The following is a 22,069-nucleotide window of genomic DNA, read 5'->3' as shown; positions in this document are numbered from 1 at the left end:
ATTTAACATGTCTTGCACCAGTCTTACAACAATTACAAACCGATGTCATTTTGCTTGTTATGTGGTTTTTCGCCATAGGACAATTAAAAATATATATTTCCCATCTGATGTGGTATGAACTTGCCTTGGTGGAACGGCTCACCTAAACAACAGAGCCACAACTGCTGACTGCCAAACTTGTGCAGTTGTGCATATTTAACATTATAGCTGAAGTGATGTGCAACTCTAACCATAGCCATCGTATTGCGATTCATGTCATTTGTAGCTGACCACATTTACATTAAGACACTCACAGTGCTCCCTATTGGTAAAATGTTTGTCCCCTGGTAGCAGGCACAGATCCAGGAGGAGTGTTGGGGGTTGGGGGAGGGGGGGCGGGGGGCAGGGCATGGGGATCATAACTCATTATTATGTATGTAACTTACATAGATTATTATTATTATTATTATTATTATTATTATTATTATTATTATTTCCTTTCTCAGACGTTATGTCTGGTTAAAAATGGAAAGTGACGTGGACCTTGATCAAGCGTGACTTCCTTTTAACTGTACGGTATGTGTTACATTGCATTTAGGAACTTTCGGGTAATTTAACATGTATCAATAATTACAGATTTCTGTAGCTGTAAATATACATTTGGATGTAGCTGTATTGTGTTGATGTACTGGTGGATATTGTGTGGTACGACTCCTGTAGTTGGTAGTATAATTGGTATAATGTCAACTTTATCCTGATGCCACATGTCCTTCACTTCCTCAGCCAGTTGGATGTATTTTTCAATTTTTTCTCATGTTTTATTCTGTATATTTGTTGTATTGGGTATGGATATTTCGATTAGTTGTGTTAATTTCTTCTTTTTATTGGTGAGTATGATGTCAGGTTTGTTATGCGGTGGTGTTTTATCTGTTATAATGGTTCTGTTCCAGTATAATTTGTATTCATCATTCTCCAGTACATTTTTTGGTGCATACTTGTATGTGGGAAAGTGTTGTTTTATTAGTTTATGTTGTATGGCAAGTAGTTGATGTATTATTTTTGCTACATTGTCATGTCTTCTGGGATATTCTGTATTTGCTTGTATTGTACATCCGCTTGTGATGTGATCTACTGTTTCTATTTGTTGTTTGCAAAGTCTGCATTTATCTGTTGAGGTATTGGGATCTTTAATAATATGCTTGCTCTAATATCTGGTGTTTATTGTTTGATCCTGTATTGCAATCATGAATCCTTCCATCTCACTGTATATATTGCCTTTTCTTAGCCATGTGTTGGATGCGTCTTGGTCAATGTGTGGCTGTGTTACATGATACGGGTGCTAGCCATGTAGTGTTTTCTTTTTCCAATTTACTTTCTTCGTATCTGTTGATGTTATGTGATCTAAAGGGTTGTAGAAGTGGTTATGAAATTGCAGAGGTGTAGCCGATGTATTTATATGAGTGATTGCTTTGTGTATTTTGTTAGTTTCTGCTCGTTCTAGAAAGAATTTTCTTAAACTGTCTCCCTGTCCATAACGTAGGTTTTTTATTTGATAAATCCCCTTCCTCCTTCCTTTCTGCTTAATGTGAATCTTTCTGTTGCTGAATGTATGTGATGTATTCTATATTTGTGGCATTGTGAACGTGTAAGTGTACTGAGTGCTTCTACGTCTGTGTTACTCCATTTCAATACTCCAAGTGAGTGGGTCAATATTGGCATAGCATAAGTATTTACAGCTTTAGTCTTGTTTCTTGCTGTCAATTCTGTTTTCAGTATTTTTGTTAGTCTTTGTTTATATTTTTCTTTTAGTTCTTCTTTAATATTTGTATTATCTATTCCTATTTTTTGTCTGTATCCTAGATATTTATAGGCATCTGTTTTTTCCATCGCTTCTATGCAGTCTCTGTGGTTATCCAATATGTAATCTTCTTGTTTAGTGTGTTTTCCCTTGACTATGCTATTTTTCTTGTCTGTTCCAAAAGCCATATTTATATCATTGCTGAATACTTCAGTTATCTTTAGTAATTGGTTGAGTTGTTGATTTGTTGCTGCCAGTAGTTTTAGATCATCCATGTATAGCAAATGTGTGATTTTGTGTTGGTATGTTCCAGCAATATTGTATCCATAATTTGTATTGTTTAGCATGTTGGATAGTGGGTTCAGAGCAAGGCAGAACCAGAAAGGACTTAATGAGTCTCCTTGGTATATTCCACGCTTAATCTGTATTGGCTGTGATGTGACATCATTTGAATTTGTTTGGATATTTAGTGTGGTTTTCAAATTTTTCATTACTATGTTTAGTAACTGTATCAATTTAGGATCTAATTTGTATATTTCCAATATTTGTAGTAACCATGAGTGGGGTACACTATCAAAAGCTTTTTGGTAATCAATGTATGCGTAGTATAGCGACCGAGCGAGGTGGCGCAGTGGTTAGACACTGGACTCGCATTCGGGAGGACGACGGTTCAATCCCACGTCCGGCCATCCTGATTTAGGTTTTCCGTGATTTCCCTAAATTGCTCCAGGCAAATGCCGGGATGGTTCCTTTCTGGGGCACGGCCGACTTCCTTCCCCGTCCTTCCCTAATCCGATGAGACCGATGACCTTGCTGTCTGGTCTCCTTCCCCAAAACAACCCAACCCCGTAGTGTAGCGACCTTTGTTTAGTTTTAGCTTGATATGTCACCTCTGCATCTATTATCAGTTGCTCTTTACATCCTCGTGCTCCTTTGCAACAGTCTTTTTGTTCTTCATTTATAATTTTGTTCTGTGTTGTATGTGTCATTAATTTTTGTGTAATGACTGAAGTTAATATTTTGTATATTGTTGGTAGGCATGTTATGGGGCGAATTTTGCTGGGGTTTTCTGTGTCTGCTTGATCTTTAGGTTTCAGATAAGTTATTCCATGTGTAAGTGTATCAGGGAATGTGTATGGGTCTGCAATGTAACTGTTAAATAATTTAGTTAGATGTGAATGTGTTGAGATGAACTACTTTAGCCAGAAATTTGCTATTTTATCATTTCCAGGGGCTTTCCAAATGTGCGTAGAATTAATTGCTCGGGTGACTTCATATTGCAAAATTATCACTTCAGGCATTTGTGGTATCATCTTGTATGAGTATGTTTCTGCTTGTATCCACCGTGCATGCCTGTTATGTTGTACCGGGTTTGACCATATGTTGCTCCAGAAGTGTTCCATGTCTGTTATGCTTGGTGGGTTGTCTATTTTAATGTGTGTGTTATCTATTGTCTGATAAAATTTCTTTTGGTTTGTGTTGAATGTTTGGTTTTGTTTCCTTCTATTTTCACTTTTTTTGTATCTTCTAAGTCGTTTGGCCAATGCTTGTAATTTCTGCTTCTTTTCATCTAATTGCTCTATTGTTTCTTGTTGTGAGATTTTACCTAACCTTTTTCATTTTTTGTCTGATACTTCATTTCTTATAAATTGTGTTAGCTGTCCGATGTCTTTTCTCAGTTTTTCTATTCTGATCTGTAGCCTGTGTTGCCATGCTGGTTTTGTGGGTTTCTTCTATGTGTTGGTTTGTTCTGATCTCTGCCTAGTGTGTATATTTAGTGTAGTGAGTGCTCCTATATAAACCAGAAGTTGTAACTCTTCCATAGTTATATTTTCAGTTATTTTGTTGTGTATGATTGTGTTGATTGTTGTTGTTGTTTCGCCTTGTGGGTTATTTGGTGGTCTATGCAAGAATGGTCTAATGTCTGTATTTGTGTCTTTGTATTCTATAAATGTTAACTGAAATTTTTCTTCTATATCTAGCTTGTGTACACTTCCTGTTCTATTTGTGCTTGTTCTGGTGGCTATCTTAAGATTTCGTTTTCCTCTGATTGTTTAATTGATGCGTGGTGTTCTTTGTTTGTTTGCTCTGGGATGTTTGACTCAATTACTGTATTTTCTTCCTCTTCTGATTGCACATTATTTTGTTCCTGTATTTGTTGTACTTGTTGTTTGATGTTTTCTAATTCTGACTGTGGTATCCTGTTATTTTTTATTATTACACGGATCTGATCAGCTAGTCGTTGTTCTGTTAAAAATTTTAATTCTGGGTATCTGGTAATAAATGTTGTGTATACTTGTGATCTGTATCCAGTTGTGTTGGTTCCTAAGTTTGTTGCTTGGTAATAACAGAACATGAGGTGTCTGTTAACTTCATCTGACCATCTCATCCTCTGTCTGTTTTCCTTCTAGAGTGGTTGCAGGAAGCATATCCTGCAAAACACCTCTATTTGGATTTAAATCATTTTCCGCGTGGCTAGCAGTGTCATTACCATTGTGGACGGGCACAGGGTTCAAGCGTCGTCCCCGACCATGACAGCGCTTGTCCGAGGCTTCATTAGTTCTGTCCCGAAACAACTAATCACCCTAAAAGGGGGGTTAGCCCTATTAGTGGTTTGTTCTTTTCGTCGCCTTTTACGACTGGCAGAACATACCGAAGGCCTTATTATTATTATTATTATTATTATTTTTGATTATTCCCATTTAAGAGAGCGTTTGGACTTGAATTCCTTTATGATGATTGTTTATGTTTTTTCTGAGCCCAAATTTTCTTCATGTGTTCACTGTGTTGTTACTTTCGCTCGACTGTCCATTTGCATCCTGGTCTCTTCTGTGTTGTGGTGTCAAATTTATGTTTTTTGATGATGTTCCTCAATTCAGTTCTATTTTCTGCATCGTTTACTGTTATGTGTGCTTGTCTGAGGTCCTCTTCAACTTCTTTTATCCATTTTGTTTTTCCCCTGCCTGAGTTGATGACTTTAAGAATTCGCTTTGAAATTCTGTTTTCATTCATCCTGTGGATATGTCCGTAGAACTGCATTCTTCTTTTCCTTATTGCATCCGTAATTTTGTCTGTGTATTTATATAATTCTGATGTTGGTCTCTTCTTCCAGATTCCTTGCTCTTGTATCGGGCCAAAAATTTTCCTGAGAATTTTCCTTTCTTATTTCTCTATTATTATTATTACTATTATTACTATTATTATTATTACTACTACTATTATTACATATGTAACTCTTACCAAAATTTAGTGATCACATTAAGATTTCACTCCCCCCATGAACCATGGACTTTGCCGTTGGTGGGGAGGCTTGTGTGCCTCAGCGATACAGATAGCTGTACCGTAGGTGCAACCACAACGGAGGGGTATCTGTTGAGAGACCAGACAAACGTGTGGTTCCTGAAGAGGGGCAGCAGCCTTTTCAGTAGTTGCAAGGGCAACAGTCTGGCTGATTGACGGATCTGGTCTTGTAACAATAACCAAAACGGCCTTGCTGTGCTGGTACTGTGAACGGCTGAAAGCAAGGGGAAACTACGGCCGTAATTTTTCCCGAGGACATGCAGCTTTACTGTATGATTAAATGATGATGGCGTCCTCTTGGGTAAAATATTCCGGAGGTAAAATAGTCCCCCATTCGGATCTCCGGGCGAGGACTACTGAAGAGGACGTCGTTATCAGGAGAAAGAAAACTGGCATTCTACAGATCGGAGAGTGGAATGTCAGATCCCTTAATCGAGCAGGTAGGTTAGAAAATTTAAAAAGGGAAATGGATACGTTAAAGTTAGATATAGTGGGAATCAGTGAAGTTCGGTGGTGGAAGGAACAAGACTTTTGGTCAGGTGAATACAGGGTAATAAATACAAAATCAAATAGGGGTAATGCAGGAGTAGGTTTAGTAATGAATAGGAAAATAGGAATGCTGGTAAGCTACTACAAACACCATAGTGAACGCATTATTGTGGCCAATGACAGATACGAAGCCCACACCTACTACAGTAGTACAAGTTTATATGCCAACTAGCTCTGCAGATGACGAAGAAATTGAAGAAATGTATGATGAAATAAAAGAAATCATTCAGATAGTGAAGGGTGACGAAAATTTAATAGTCGTGGGTGACTGGAATTCAGTAGTAGGAAAAGGGAGAGAAGGAAACGTAGTAGGTGAATATGGATTGGGGCTGAGAAATGAAAGAAGAAGCCGCCTGGTAGAATTTTGCACAGAGCACAACTTAATCATAGCTAACACTTGGTTCAAGAATCATAAAAGAATGTTGTATACATGGAAGAATCCTGGAGATACTAGTAGGTATCAGATAGATTATATAATGGTAAGAGAGAGATTTAGGAACCAGGTTTTAAATTGTAAGACATTTCCAGGGGCAGATGTGGACTCTGACCACAATCTATTGGTTATGACCTGTAGATTAAAACTGAAGAAACTGCAAAAAGGTGGGAATTTAAGGAGATGGGACCTGGATAAACTGAAAGAACCAGACGTTGTAGAGAGCTTGAGGAAGAGCATTAGGGAACGTTTGACAAGAATGGGGGAAAGAAATACAGTAGAAGAAGAATGGGTAGCTTTGCGAGACGAAATAGTGAAGGTACAGAGGATCAAGTAGGTAAAAAGACGAGGGATAATAGAAATCCTTGGGTAAGAGAGGAGGTATTGAATTTAAGTGATGAACGGAGAAAATATAAAAATGCAGTAAATGAAGCAGGCAAAAAGGAATACAAACGTCTCAAAAATGAAATCGACAGGAAGTGCAAAATGGCTAAGCAGGGATGGCTAGAGGACAAATGTAAGGATGTAGAGGCTTATCTCACTAGAGGTAAGATAGATACTGCCTACAGGAAAATTAAGAGAGACCTTTGGGGATAAGAGAACCACTTGTATGAATATCAAGAGCTCAGATGGAAACCCAGTTCTAAGCAAAGAAGGGAAAGCAGAAAGGTGGAAGGAGTATATAGAGGGTCTATACAAGGGCGATGCACTTGAGGACAATATTATGGAAATGGAAGAGGATGTAGATGAAGATGAAATGGGAGATATGATACTGCGTGAAGAGTTTGACAGATCATTGAAAGACCTGAGTCGAAACAAGGCCCCCGGAGTATACAACATTCCATTGGAACTACTAACGGCCTTGGGAGAGCCAGTCCTGACAAAACTCTACCATCTGGTGAGCAAGATGTATGAAACAGGCAAAATACCCTCAGACTTCAAGAAGAATATAATAATTCCAATCCCAAAGAAAGCAGGTGTTGACAGATGTGAAAATTACCGAACAATCAGCTTAATAAGCCACAGCTGGAAAATACTAACACAAATTCTTTACAGACGAATGGAAAAACTGGTAGAAGTCGACCTCGGGGAAGATCAGTTTGGATTCCGTAGAAATACTGGAACACGTGAGGCAATACTGACCTTACGACTTATCTTAGAAGAAAGATTAAGGAAAGGCAAACCTACGTTTCTAGCATTTGTAGACTTAGAGAAAGCTTTTGATAATGTTGACTGGAATACTCTCTTTCAAATTCTAAAGGTGGCAGAGGTAAAATACAGGGAGCCAAAGGCTACTTAGAATTTGTACAGAAACCAGATGGCAGTTGTAAGAGTCAAGGGACATGAAAGGGAAGCAGTGGTTGGGAAGGGAGTGAGACAGCGTTGTAGCCTCTCCCCGATGTTATTCAATCTGTATATTGAGCAAGCAGTAAAGAAACAAAAGAAAAATTCGGAGTAGGTATTAAAATCCATGGAGAAGAAATAAAAACTTTGAAGTTCGCCGATGACATTGTAATTCTGTCAGAGATAGCAAAGGACTTGAAAGAGCAGTTGAATGGAATGGGTAGCGTCTTGAAAGGAGGATATAAGATGAACATCAACAAAAGCAAAAAGAGGATATTGGAATGTAGTCGAATTAAGTCGGGTGATGTTGGGGGTATTAGATTAGGAAATGAGACACTTAAAGTAATAAAGTAGTTTTGCTATTTGGGGAGCAAAATAACTGATGATGGTCGAAGTAGAGGGGATATAAAATGTAGACTGGCAATGGCAAGGAAAGCGTTTCTGAAGAAGAGATATTTGTTAACATCGAATATAGATTTAAGTGTCAGTAAGTCGTTTCTGAAAGTATTTGTATGGAGTGTAGCCATGTATGGAAGTGAAACATGGACGATAAATAGTTTGGACAAGAAGAGAATAGAAGCTTTCGAAATGTGGTGCTACACAAGAATGCTGAAGATTAGATGGGTAGATCACATAACTAATGAGGAAGTATTGAATAGGATTGGGGAGAAGAGAAGTTTGTGGCACAACTTGACCAGAAGAAGGGATCGGTTGGTAGGACATGTTCTGAGGCATGAAGGGATCACCAATTTAGCATTGGAGTGCAGCGTGGAGGGTAAAAATCGTAGAGGGAGACCAAGAGATGAATACACTAAGCAGTTTCAGAAGGATGTAGGTTGCAGTAGGTACTGGGAGATGATGAAGCTTGCACAGGATAGAGTAGCATGGAGAGCTGCATCAAACCAGTCTCAGGACTGAAGACCACAACAACAACATTAAGATTTCATGAACTATCCCTCTATGCACTCACCAACGTTGAAGAATATATGATCATACCTTTATGCAAGAATTACACTGCAAGGGTAACTTCAAGCACCCACTACAATGATGAGCTACAGGAAACATTAAATGATAGGTGCTGTAGGGAAGCAGCCTACTCACGCTGTAGTAAATTCACATCAGTTTCCATTGTGTGCCAGCCAGTCTGCTGTAACTAGCTCTGACGTCATAAATGTTGCGCAATACCTTAAAATTCAAGCAAATGATCTGAAACTTTTCCAGCATGTAAGGAATAATACTAAATTAATGTGTATTAAATATCAGTTCGATAACTTCAGCCATTTTTGTAATTTGGACGTTTTTCTAAAAAAATAATTGGCGCAACAGAAAGGAGCTAGAGACTTCAAAATTTATATTTAGACTCATCTTTCATAATGATTTAATAAAAACGGTACTTTGGATTTCACAGGTTAAGACTTTAGTGGAAATTAATGATTTTCTGGTTTTCATCTCAAAACTGAAGGAAGCAAGATAGATTAAGTAGGCTAATGAATAAGACTAGGATGTTTAGATTTAAATAGGTTGAAGGTCCGCTATGACTATGAAGATGTGAAAAGTTTCTTTTGAATACCTATAAAATTATAGCGATAGCGGATCTCAAAAGGACCAGTTCAGAGCTCATTTGCTGCGTGCAGCGTAACTTAATTATTTCTCTCGCCCAAGATATTTAACTTAGCCACGTCATAATTTTATTATAAATACTTACCTGCGTGCTAAATGCACGATTAAATTAACAGCTTCATAAGCCATCAGCAAAAGAAGCTATAAATTATTATATAACTTGAAGTGGTGCGTTACTAGCCCAGCGGCCAGTCGTGAGAGCCAAGTTAGAGCCGGCGTTCTCTTAGCCGTCCGCACCGAGGCTATATATATAAGAGCACTGCGCGAGTAAGGAAGGCCCCAGTTCTCTCCAGACGCTGAATAGCACGTCAGCTGTGTCGGGAGTCGCTTCGCTACGGTAGCGCTGCTACAAACTGCCTCGGGTGCCGTATTGAGTTACGATGTATACGCGTAACTGTGAAAACATTTCAAATGAAGGATTATTTTGGAATGATTTTCATGGTCTAGCTTCAGTTTGCGTGTTGTTGTATTTTCACGTGCCGTCGCGGGACAGACATTCTACCAATCATTTTAGCGTGGCGTTTGATGAGATTTTCTCATCAAATTTTGGCGAGCATTCTTTTGACATTCAATTCGGACATTTATAGTTGCATCAGCGAATTAGACTCTGAACTGCTCTGTTTGTTAGGCTGTTGGGATAATTGTGATGTTATCAGTGAATTTCAGAATATACTCAACTATTTTGGAAAATTGTTTTTGATTAGAAATCCCGAACAATCTCCTACTTCTTCAGAGCTATAAGCTGCAGCTATAATAATATTCTCAGGTTAAGTGGGCACTAGGAACTCTCATTACAGGCTCCACGTTTCGTTAAATCACTTTCTGGGTGCCAAAAAGCAAAGAGAGAGCCAGTGTTGAGAACGGCGAAATACAGCATTATACAACATTCCAAAAGCCGGGAAGTGCAGTGTTTTTCCCACATTTAAATAACAAACTTTATTTTCACAAACTCACTCGCCGCCCCACATATGGTGCATCGGCCGGGAAATCAACTAAGTGAAAGTGATTTTTAACTATTCGGATTCGCGAGTGAAATGCGACACGCAACTGAGTATAGAACAGTGAAAGTGTTACATAGGCAGGTGGACAACGCAGTTGAATCAACAACGCATCTAGATTGACGGAGCAGGCACTGAGTCTAGCGGTGCTGCCGGCATCGCGAGAAGCCAGTTTCGCCGTACCGCAGTCGTCCGCCGCTGCAGCCGTAGTCGCGCCTGCAGTTACGGGCCACGCAAACACACCACAGCCGTCGGAGTGCCGTCTGCAGTTCAACGTGCCACGTCGCATCAGTAATCCTGGTACGCCGCACCGACAACGTCTTGCAGAAGGAACTAAGTTAAGTGAAAAACTGTTAAAAATTTTTCTAACCTGCACTAAAAGACTGTCTGCGATGGAACCGCCAAAAGAAACTGAGGTTAAACTTAAATCAGAACCTATGTCTGTTGAAGGAACTGTAAATCCAGACAGCGGTTCAAGTGTAAATATGCATGAAAGTGGTAATGTTAAAGTAAAATATGAAGTATTATCTCCTGACAGTAGTGTGGGAAGAGGTATTGATTCAATAATAGAGACCCCTGTAGTAAAGCAGAAAGTAGAAATTGTAAATTTATTGGATGACAGTTTTTCTGATGAATTAAAAACGAAACAACCATCAGAGATGGTAGAGTTTAAGAAGGAGAAGTTAGATCGGACTAATCAATCAGAAGTTTCATTTAGTTTTGATGATTCTGGTGTTGGAGCTAGTTTTTCATCACCTGAGTGTGATAAAAAGCCAGCTAGTGAGCAACCCAAAGATGCTGGGGCTGTTGATTTAAATGTTATATTACAAGCAATAGCTGCCAGTAATGCACAAATGACAGCTGAGTTAAAGTCTGAAATAAGTGAACAAGTCAAAAACAGTAATGCAAAAATAGCTGCCAGTAATGCTGAATTAAAATCTGATATAATTGAGGTAAATAACAGGATTGTGGCCAGCCAAACCAATTTTAATAAACGGTTTGAGGCAGTGGACAATAAATTAGAATCCAATAAAGCTGAATTAGAAAATTCTTTCAAGGCTAGTTGCAATAAGTTGAAAGAGGATCTAGACAGTTTGAACTATAAAATTGATTACAACCATGAGGATATTAAGAAAAAGGTTGCTCAACAATTTTCTGAAATGTATAAAACAGTTAAATCCGAAGTTGCTGAGGTTCGCAAAGACTTCCAAATGGAAGATGCGAAACTGGAGCACAAGTTAACAGAAAAGATCGAGGCGGAATCTGAACTTTGCTCAGACAGATTTAAAGATGTTAACATAAAAGTAAACATATGTCAAGCAGACGTAGATGCAATCAAAAGTGACACTACTCATATTGTACAAAGAGTAGATAATGTTGAATTGAGAGTAGAAAATATCAGTACTAACATTGCTAACATTGAGAGTAAAGTAGCTTCAGTAACTTCTGGTAATGGTTGTGTACAACAAGTTGTAGCTGCAAACGCCGCTTTTATCGGGTGTCGGCAGTTCTTGCGGTTTGATCCAGATAAAAATATCCACCCGCTAGATTTCTGGAACGATTTTGAAGATGTAATTCCACCAAATTGGTCTGAACGAGAGAAAATCTCATTTATTAAAAGCCATTTAGCAGGTGACGCCTTGCGTTGGTCCGCTGATGTTATGTTGAAGTGTAAAACTTTAGCGGAGTTTAAAACAGCTTTCATTAATGAATATTGGTCTAGTAATAAGCAAAATGAAGTGTTAAGAGAATTTTGGAGTGGAAAACGCTTCAGTGCAGGCAAGGAATCAATTAAAGAATTTGCTAGGTCATGGATTTCACGTTTGTCACATTTGGCGGAAAAGCTAAAGCCAGAAATGATTATATTAGGTCTTGAAGCCAAACTGCCATGGTATTGGCAAACCAGAATTATATCGGCCCCTAGAGACAATCTTGATCGTTTCATTGAATATTTGGAACGTGTAGAACGTGTTGCTGCCAATGAGGAGCAGGCACGTAATAACAGAAATGCCAACAATAATAGTAATTTTAGGAACGAGCAAAATGGCAATGTAAACATCAGAACAGTAGGAATTCGCCATCCTAAGAGAGGTAGGAATTGGGGAAATAATTATCAGAACCAACAATGGCGTCCAAGAGATAATAATTTTGTTCCGAACAGGAATATGCATGTAAACAACAGTACGGAAAGCAATGCTGTGCCAGTCAATTATAATGAAACTAAAGAAAACAGCAACAGGCCGAGGCAGGAAAACTAGTTCCCGTCTATGAGGACACTGGCGCTCACCAGGCGGTTACTTTTCCTAAGCCAGTAGTTAAGGGAATTGGTAAGACAGATCAGAATACTCAAACTGAACATGTGGATGAAGAGTCGGTAGCATCTAAAGATACAACAGAAATATTAGATCACTCACAGTATTTGATAGATACCGTGTTAGAAACGCTTTCTAAGTGGGAAGAGAAAGAGAAGGCGCAGCAGTGTAACAATAGGGAAGAGCTACAAAATATTGAATTGACAGGTGAAGAAGCAGAAGAAATTCATGCTTATATTTACGATGAGAATGATGTGCTCTTATCTAAAGTGCCTGTGCAGGATGTTGATAATGTACTAATAGATTTAGGACAGGAGATAGGTGAGAATGTAGAGGGTAGGCTGTTGAGGGTCGATGAACCCAGTAGCTGTGACCAGTTGTCACTTGAGAAGGAAACCGACGATAATGGTGAAAGTAGTTTAGCTGTAACTAGTGTTATGCCCGGTCTGGAGGCGCAGAATCGCTCAGACTACAGTAATTTGGGTTATGTTCAGCAAACTAAATGTAATGAAGTCGTGAGGTGTTTCGATTTAAAATTAATAGACCGACTGGAAAAGGCAGCTGAAAATGTAATTCAGGAAACCCCTACACACTGTGACCTAAATGTAATGAAGACAGATGTCAATCACTTTAGTTGGAGGCAAATCAAAAAGGAACTACTAGATGAATTTGAGGAACCACCTGTACTACCTAGAATAAGCCACCCTATAATAATAGTGAATATGTTGGGTATCAATGTACGTTGTCTCTTAGACAGTGGAAGTGAGGTGAGTGCAATATCTCAGTCCTTCTTTGATGCTTTACCTGGTAAAGACAAGCTTACAGTAATGAGGGTATCAGGACTAAGAATAATTGGTGCTACTGGCAAGGTTTCAAAAACGGTAAAGCAAGAAGCTTTACTACCCTTTAACATTAATGGTAATTTAATAGATCATCCATGTTTAATTGTAGATAATCTCAGTATTGAGGTTTTAATTGGCATAGATTTCTTGTCAAAATATCAGGGTGTTGTGGACTTTGAGAACAGCCAATTAAAAATGGTCTTACCAATAACAGGAGTAATTATAGTACCTTTTAGTGATAAGCATGTAGTAACTGATCATGAAACTTGGGAGCTGCCTATACGAGTTCTGAAAAATAGGAGGTATTGGGACGAAGGTGTTAATCCTAGTAACAGTAAGCTGAACACGGAAGAAAAAGAAGAAGCAATTATTGTGGACAAAATAGAAGCTAAATTGCAGGAAATCGATAAGATTTCAGACGATCAAAAGGAAGAACTGAGACAGGTTCTAAAAAGGCATCATAAGGTATTTTCAGATCGACGTGGCAGATTCATAGGCAGCCAATGAGTGCTGTAGGGAGGAGGTTGTTCTGTAACCTCTACACAGTGTGGCAGCTGTGCAGTCCCAGCTGTGTGAGATCTTCTTTCCCTTTCAGGTCTCACTCATTCATCATCTTTCCTATCCACCAAAATTTAGATCTCTTCTTTCAGACATGAAATTTTTCTGTCATGACTATCAGGTCATGAGTTATGTTACCATTCTATCTACCGATCAGTGAAGAAAGATACCTAATGTGATAAACTGAATAGTGACAAACAATAGAGAAGTATGACGTAATTAAGATACAAATGTATTTGAGTAACAATTATGTGTAGTACCCTGGTAATATAGTAAGTACAAAGTGTTGTTTGGTTGGAAATGGTCCATCAACAGTAATTTAAAAAGATGTATGAATTCGTGTACAAGCAGAATCTGAAGTGGTAATGAAATTTAGTGGATACATTAGAGCTAACTAATAAATAATAAGAAAGAGATTGCTAAGTGTTATGAAAAATATGCAGATAAGTTGTAAGTTTAAACTCACCTGATGTAGCAAGGAAAGGCAGTGTAATAGAAGTGAGCAGTGTTTGTGGTTGAGTCGTGAAGGACACGTCCCTGAAGTATTTATAAGGTTGGAGCTGGCCATTATTTTAGTGTAGTGTGTGACAGGATACACCTACACGTATTGAGGTTATGAGTTGGAGGCGTGAATGCGACCATAGGTACCCTTATGTTAGATGAGACAGAGCAGCTCATGGTGTCCTATAGGTTTAAGGAATTTAGCGTTACGCTCGTCCATAATTATTTGATGCACTTTAGTGGTAGGTCCGAGAGAGACTACCTGAGGTTTCAGCATCCGATCGAGTGGAAATGGATTGCCACGTGAGCAAACTAATCAGCCGCAATACACTATGAATATGAAATAAATGTGCTATCCTATGCTTTAAATATTAATAGATTGAGTGGTAAATAAGTACATACACTAGCAATATAAATAAGAAACATAATAGCAGACGTGAAACAGTAATTTTAGCTCAGCATAAATACACTTCAAAGTAAGCAAGACCCTAATTGCAGATGTGGAACTGACAACAGCAGAGGACCAATAAGTGGATTTTGTAGGCAACTAAACGTAGTGTGTTTTGAACACTCAGGACTGTACTATTACCAAAAGTTACTCACATATACAAAGAAGCTGAGAAAACAACCACTAATCATACTCATACTATCTCTAAGAATAAGATAATCAAAGATGATTCAGTTAAGTGCTTAATATACAAATGTCAGGAATGTACCGAGCATTGGTTCAGTGTTCCGGCCCAGAAATAATAAATTGACGTTAAATAGGATTCATGATTGTATGCCATGAGCATAGATTTTCTCTAGTACGTGACTAACGGCGTTTTGAGCCATTTATTTACCGATTTTATGACATTTAAGTAACCGCAAGAGTAATGTTGAAAAAAAAGTTCTGTTAACTTTGTTCCAGTAATATATTGGAAGTTAAAATGTATATATCCCCATTTCATTGTGACCCACCCTTAGATATTAAGTGAACAGAGTCTGAGGCACTCTTTTGTTTGTTCTACAGGACAAACCAGATAATGGCAGCCTGGTAGCTGCGTGAAAGCGTGGAGTGACTTGGACACAACTCACAGTGACCCTCCCCTTTCCCCCATGTAAGTTAGAGAGAACGTGAAGGACGCACACCATAGCAACTTCCCCTCCTCTACCCTTGTGAATGGAAGTGTAGGACGCCAGCCAAAGCGGCTACAACCACGTGTGTAAAAATTATTTGTGAACTTTTATTTCAGGTTTAGAAAAGACTGCTAAGAGATAATCATCTGTTTATGTATCATGTTATTTTCTTTGAATTTGTGTATGTAAAAGTGTATTTAATGTATTTAATGGGTCTAAGATTTTCATAATTTTTCAATTATTATGTGTTTGTTGGTCTAAGGCAATATGTATGCCGAAATATTTCAGTGACTTCGCTTAAAATTTTGAGTACTGACATTGTTTAAAAGGCAGTGAACATGCCCACAATTTAAATAATTAATGTAGGTAATCAGTTTTCTTTAATGTTTCTACATGTTTATATTTCAATTTCGATTTTTATAGGGAGTTAAATTGTACTCTTGCTTCCCTTTTTGTAATTAAATTTTTTTTCTCATTCATTAACATTCATGAAAAAAAAATTTAAGTAGAGGGTGATGTAGGGAAGCAGCCTACTCACGCTGTAGTAAATTCACATCAGTTTCCATTGTGTGCCAGCCAGTCTGCTGTAACTAGCTCTGACGTCATAAATGTTGCGCAATACCTTAAAATTCAAGCAAATGATCTGAAACTTTTCCAGCATGTAAGGAATAATACTAAATTAATGTGTATTAAATATCAGTTCGATAACTTCAGCCATTTTTGTAATTTGGACGTTTTTCTAAAAAAATAATTGGCGCAACAGAAAGGAGCTAGAGACTTCAAAATTTATATTTAGACTCATCTTTCATAATGATTTAATAAAAACGGTACTTTGGATTTCACAGGTTAAGACTTTAGTGGAAATTAATGATTTTCTGGTTTTCATCTCAAAACTGAAGGAAGCAAGATAGATTAAGTAGGCTAATGAATAAGACTAGGATGTTTAGATTTAAATAGGTTGAAGGTCCGCTATGACTATGAAGATGTGAAAAGTTTCTTTTGAATACCTATAAAATTATAGCGATAGCGGATCTCAAAAGGACCAGTTCAGAGCTCATTTGCTGCGTGCAGCGTAACTTAATTATTTCTCTCGCCCAAGATATTTAACTTAGCCACGTCATAATTTTATTATAAATACTTACCTGCGTGCTAAATGCACGATTAAATTAACAGCTTCATAAGCCATCAGCAAAAGAAGCTATAAATTATTATATAACTTGAAGTGGTGCGTTACTAGCCCAGCGGCCAGTCGTGAGAGCCAAGTTAGAGCCGGCGTTCTCTTAGCCGTCCGCACCGAGGCTATATATATAAGAGCACTGCGCGAGTAAGGAAGGCCCCAGTTCTCTCCAGACGCTGAATAGCACGTCAGCTGTGTCGGGAGTCGCTTCGCTACGGTAGCGCTGCTACAAACTGCCTCGGGTGCCGTATTGAGTTACGATGTATACGCGTAACTGTGAAAACATTTCAAATGAAGGATTATTTTGGAATGATTTTCATGGTCTAGCTTCAGTTTGCGTGTTGTTGTATTTTCACGTGCCGTCGCGGGACAGACATTCTACCAATCATTTTAGCGTGGCGTTTGATGAGATTTTCTCATCAAATTTTGGCGAGCATTCTTTTGACATTCAATTCGGACATTTATAGTTGCATCAGCGAATTAGACTCTGAACTGCTCTGTTTGTTAGGCTGTTGGGATAATTGTGATGTTATCAGTGAATTTCAGAATATACTCAACTATTTTGGAAAATTGTTTTTGATTAGAAATCCCGAACAATCTCCTACTTCTTCAGAGCTATAAGCTGCAGCTATAATAATATTCTCAGGTTAAGTGGGCACTAGGAACTCTCATTACAGGCTCCACGTTTCGTTAAATCACTTTCTGGGTGCCAAAAAGCAAAGAGAGAGCCAGTGTTGAGAACGGCGAAATACAGCATTATACAACATTCCAAAAGCCGGGAAGTGCAGTGTTTTTCCCACATTTAAATAACAAACTTTATTTTCACAAACTCACTCGCCGCCCCACAGTGCTTCACATACTGGCAAAGAATACTGAATAGTGACAACTACCCAACATTATAAATGGGATGTACGAACATGAACGGGTGCAGCAGTATCCATCAGTATTCAGAATCAGCGGGTTGTGGGATGGAATAAATAGCGAGACTATATCTACAGACATCAAATATGCTGTGAAGGTAGAATTAAAAATAATAATAACAATAATAATAATATTGAAAGACTACCTCCCTAGCAGTGTTTCTTTGTGGCTGGTTCACAGTGTTTCTTGTTCACATAAGGTATTGCAGGCTGCCTGCAAACAACTATAAAAACCAGTGAAGTGCTAGTAGGAATCGCACTCTTGAGGGTTCCGTACTAACTAAATTACGTATGTAGATGACAGTGGTGGTGGTGGTGGTAGTAGTAGTAACACTAACAATAATAATAATAATAATAATAATGTCTGAGAAAGGAAAGAAATAATAATAATAACAACAACAATAATTTTGTGTGGCTCAATGGTCTTTTACAAGCCTTCTTATTTGACACCAATTCGGTGACTTGCATGTTGCTAACCTATCTCAGTTATCCAACTGGGGTAAGGGAACCTACAGTTGATCGTGGAACCCAAAGCTGGAGACTCCTCGAACTGTTCAGTGGGCAAGACTAATTGAAAACAAAGATTGAAAAATCCACAGTCCAGCCAAGATTTGATTCCCTATCCTCTCAGTTTCCAGGTATGAACTTTACTGCTAGACCCTGAGCCCCAAGGTGTGTATGGATAGCTCATCTATAGGGTTTGATGAATGAGTTTGTGAGTATCAAAATATGTGACATACATGGTTGTACCTTTGATGGCATTGACTTAGAAGCATACATTATTTATACTGCCATGAGACCTTTGTCCTTAATACCTGACATAAATTTCAACTTGATGCTTCTACCTGTCCCCGAGAGAAAGAGCTCTTAACACTCTGACAGACAGGAATTAACATGATCCTATAAAGGTTCGGTTTTTACCGTCTGAGGGACAGAATCCTAAAAATGGTTAAGTTTGCAATGCACCACTAAGCTGAACTAGTACCATGCAAAGTCTGCAACAACTGCCTGGTTTGCAGAGAGACATTTCCTGCTGCCTTTCCTATTTTCTCTGATGCCCAACACTATTTTGTCCAACATACTAGAAATCAAAGTTGAAATAAATTATGTCAAAATGGGTCAATAGGTATTTCACTTACGTGATGCCGAAAAGCTTCTGCTTGAGCAGCACAGCCGTGTTCCTGCAAATACTTGCAAACTTCATCTACTGTCCAATTTGTAGGGTCAGGAGTTTTTTCTTTTGGAACATACTTTTTAAAAAACGGATCTTCTTCTATTAAACGTTTAATTTTGTCTGGTGCAGTAGTTGATGTAACTTCTGCTGCTGTAGTAACTGAAACAGAATGTTATAACCCAAATTATATCCCATTTGATTATAAAGAATTATTAGTTTAATGTTTAAGAATTATTAGTTTACTGTTTATTTATTGTTCAGCTACTTCAAACTTTATAATGTGTAGCCTCTTTAATAACAAGCTAACATACAATTTCAATCACTGTTCAAACACCTCTCTCTCCTGCTGCCCTCTGCTGGTTGAAGCCTGTGACTTTCTTCAGTTCTTTATCCCGACAGTCAGGTGGTCTGCCTTGCAGTCTTTGTCTTTCTCTGGGACTTCACTCTAGTAATTCTTATGTCTATCTTTCATCATTTCTTCATGTGATATGTCCTGCCCATTTTTATTTTGTAGCTTTTCCCAGCTTGTATCATTTCCACAACACCCTGAACTACTATTATTGCTCATATGTCTTCACTTCTTTTCCAGTGTTTTCCAACCTTTCAACAGCTCTGAGGTGTTCTAAGTTTTCTTCTCAAAAGCTCATTCAAAATCAAGTTTCAGAGTCATATGTTAGTTCAGAAAGAACACAGTGTTCGAAAACAACCTTTTTCCTAATTATGTTGGTAATATTAGATTTAAAAAATTTGAATCTCTTCCTTAAACCCTACAACTTATCTTGTTTCAATGAAAAATTTCAGGTTTTATGTCTCCTTGGGTACATATTAACTGTCCCAGGTAAACATATTTGTTAACATTTTTAGACAGTAGTCGTTCAATATTATTTGTCTTGCAGTTATCAACTTTTGGTGCATAGTATTTGTTTTGATCAAATGTTGTTTTAAAGCCCACTTTATAGCAACTATCTGATAAATCCTTTATGATCCACATCCTGGAGGACCTCCTCACTACAGATCAATTGGAATGAAAGTAAATCTAAAAAGGACTGCAATTGCAGCATACAGTTGGCCGGGAAGTGAGTCATCTGGAAATCTCAAGTTAGTGAATCTTCTCCCATTTTTCCTAATTTCTCTTTTTTTCAGCTAGTTCTAGACACAGTTGTCTTAGGGACTGCTATAAATAGTTTCAGGAATATACAGTCATACTGCTTTACTCCCTTTCCAATTGAAAATTCCCTCAAGTGTTTTCCTATGCTGACAGAAGCCATTAAGATATCATAGATATTACATAAAATATTTATGTACTTTATCTCCACACCTTGTTCAGTCAGGTTCTGTATAAGAGCAATTAAGCTGCAGAAGCCAAAGCCTTTTTCAGAGTCTATAAGAGTTACACATAATGGCATTTCATATTCATTAGCGTGATTAACTGCTTCATGCTGGGTGTACATACAGTGAATTGTTTTCCAATCACTGTGGAATCCAGCTTATTGTATGAGCCATTTGTTTTCCACAATAGCGCTAACATGATTTGTAAGGACTTTAATGAAAACTTTGTATGTAACAGAGAGTAAATTGATGATATATTAGATCATAAGGATTTCAACAACAAAATTTAAGCAATGCACACAAATATGGTGGCAGGTAATAGAAGTAACAGTCTTGTAAGAGAAACATAATGACACCCCCTCCCCGCCCGCCCGCACGCACGCACAAAGCTGGAAACTGATATACTGAATTCACACACTCCTTTTCAAGGGCACTGACTCTCCAAAATGACTGTGGGTCCATATCAATGTAGTGTATGTTTCCCAGGGAGTCTCAATATTTTTAAAAATGATTACCTTACTCCACCCAACCTGCCAGTAGACCCTCTTCTTTGTACTAGTTATTAAAGCCTCAACACCCCTTCAGTCTACAATATAAACTCCCATGTCCTTCAAAGCAACTGACTCAAAACAAACAAAACAACAATCCCAATTATGTGAAAACAGTTTTCACTGAAAATTTAAACCACACCACTGGGGTGTAAGGAGGAGGAGGGGGGGGGGTGGGAGGGGGGGAAGGACCTATCGATGTAGTCTGTAACAATCGGTTAACAGGCACAGATCTACATTTCAAAATACCAATGCATCATTCCACAGCAACAATCAGCGTTTGACAGTCCACTGAGTCATCGTCTTGATTTCCATTCTGTACAGGCCACTACAGAACTTTTTCATAGAAAGGTTAAGTGCCTGTCAGGCCGATACTAACATGTCTCTCACTATACAATGCTTTCTTGTGTCATCAAAAACAGTCTGTGAAAAAGTGCTGACAGAGAATATCACCATTCCTCATTTTTCAATACTTCCAGTTTTCTCAGAAATTCTCATTTTCCTGTAGTATGGCTGCTACCGCGACTTGAAATCAAGTATCAAACACAAAATTTTCCCTGTTCAGAACTTTTAAGAACTTGTCACAGCATGTACTTTGTCCTTGTTTCCTTTTTATAATGCCAAAATCTCTACTGTATGGTCAAGAAACTGTGTCCTATCAGTAGAAAGTGACTTCAAATTCTGTTGATTGTCCCAGTACCTGTTAGGTCCAACAGAAATCTGCCAAGATACTTCTATTCTGATATGGGCAGTCATCTGAAAATAGATGAAGTTTACTGTATTCTTGTGGTATAAATGAGCACACTTCATTTGGACTCTTCTTGCCTTCCCCCTGATGTTAGGACACATTATGCCTGTATAAGTCTTTCTATTGTGTATTCAAAATACCTGACAGACTTGGTGCGAGGAGAAAGTATTAAATGATACATCAGTGCTGCTATCAAAGCTTTATTTTCAAAGGAGCACAAGTAACGAATGTAATACCTCTTTACTTTTAAAAGGGTAAGAGTCGTTGACTGACAAAAATAACATTTTGTCAGAATCCTATAGCATGTACATTAACTGATGGACTGATACCCCTTTAACCATTTGACCATTACAGACGTGATTTCTGCAGTCCGTACCAAGCACGACTTATCATCACTGCACTATTCACCTAATGCTGCTAGCTGTGCTGAAAAGATGACATTCTGGACAGTATGAAATATTTATTTTTTGCTTTTAAGAAAACTATTACGTGAAAAAAAATTTATTTTTGACATCGTATCAGCTGACATCTTTGCTCAATAAAGGACTGAATTTCATTTTGTTATTCATCACAGTTACTGTGATGTGTAATGCACTGGAAAAAAAAAAAAAAAAAAAAAAAAATATTAAAGAGTTTGCAGAGGTAAAAATGCATTGAGTAAACTTTCTGTATGGTTGATTTTAGCCTGTACATTGCTGTGTACGCAATGTACACAAAATTCCAAAATTTCATTTAAAACTGAGCACAACAATATCTGATTTCAGTCTCGAGATATTGGTTTTTATATTCCCTGCATAACGGGGAAACATGGTCATACCAA

The 22,069-nt window shown here is 38.0% G+C and overlaps 1 protein-coding gene across 8 annotated transcripts in view; it reads right to left on the bottom strand.

Annotated features, from left to right (window-relative positions):
• Nucleotides 1–22,069, bottom strand: part of LOC126183339 (polyhomeotic-proximal chromatin protein) — a 297,294-nt gene that overhangs the window by 2,489 nt on the left and 272,736 nt on the right. For all 8 annotated transcript variants that reach the window (XM_049925210.1, XM_049925209.1, XM_049925206.1 and 5 more), the window contains one exon: nt 18,590–18,783. In XM_049925210.1, the coding sequence (XP_049781167.1) occupies nt 18,590–18,783 (194 nt within the window). The remainder of the gene's footprint in view (nt 1–18,589; nt 18,784–22,069) is intronic.

Source organism: Schistocerca cancellata, chromosome 4, assembly GCF_023864275.1.
Source record: "Schistocerca cancellata isolate TAMUIC-IGC-003103 chromosome 4, iqSchCanc2.1, whole genome shotgun sequence".
Taxonomy (NCBI): domain Eukaryota; kingdom Metazoa; phylum Arthropoda; class Insecta; order Orthoptera; family Acrididae; genus Schistocerca; species Schistocerca cancellata.
The sequence above is the reverse complement of the archived record's forward strand: the minus strand, read 5'-3'. Positions and strand labels throughout refer to the sequence as shown.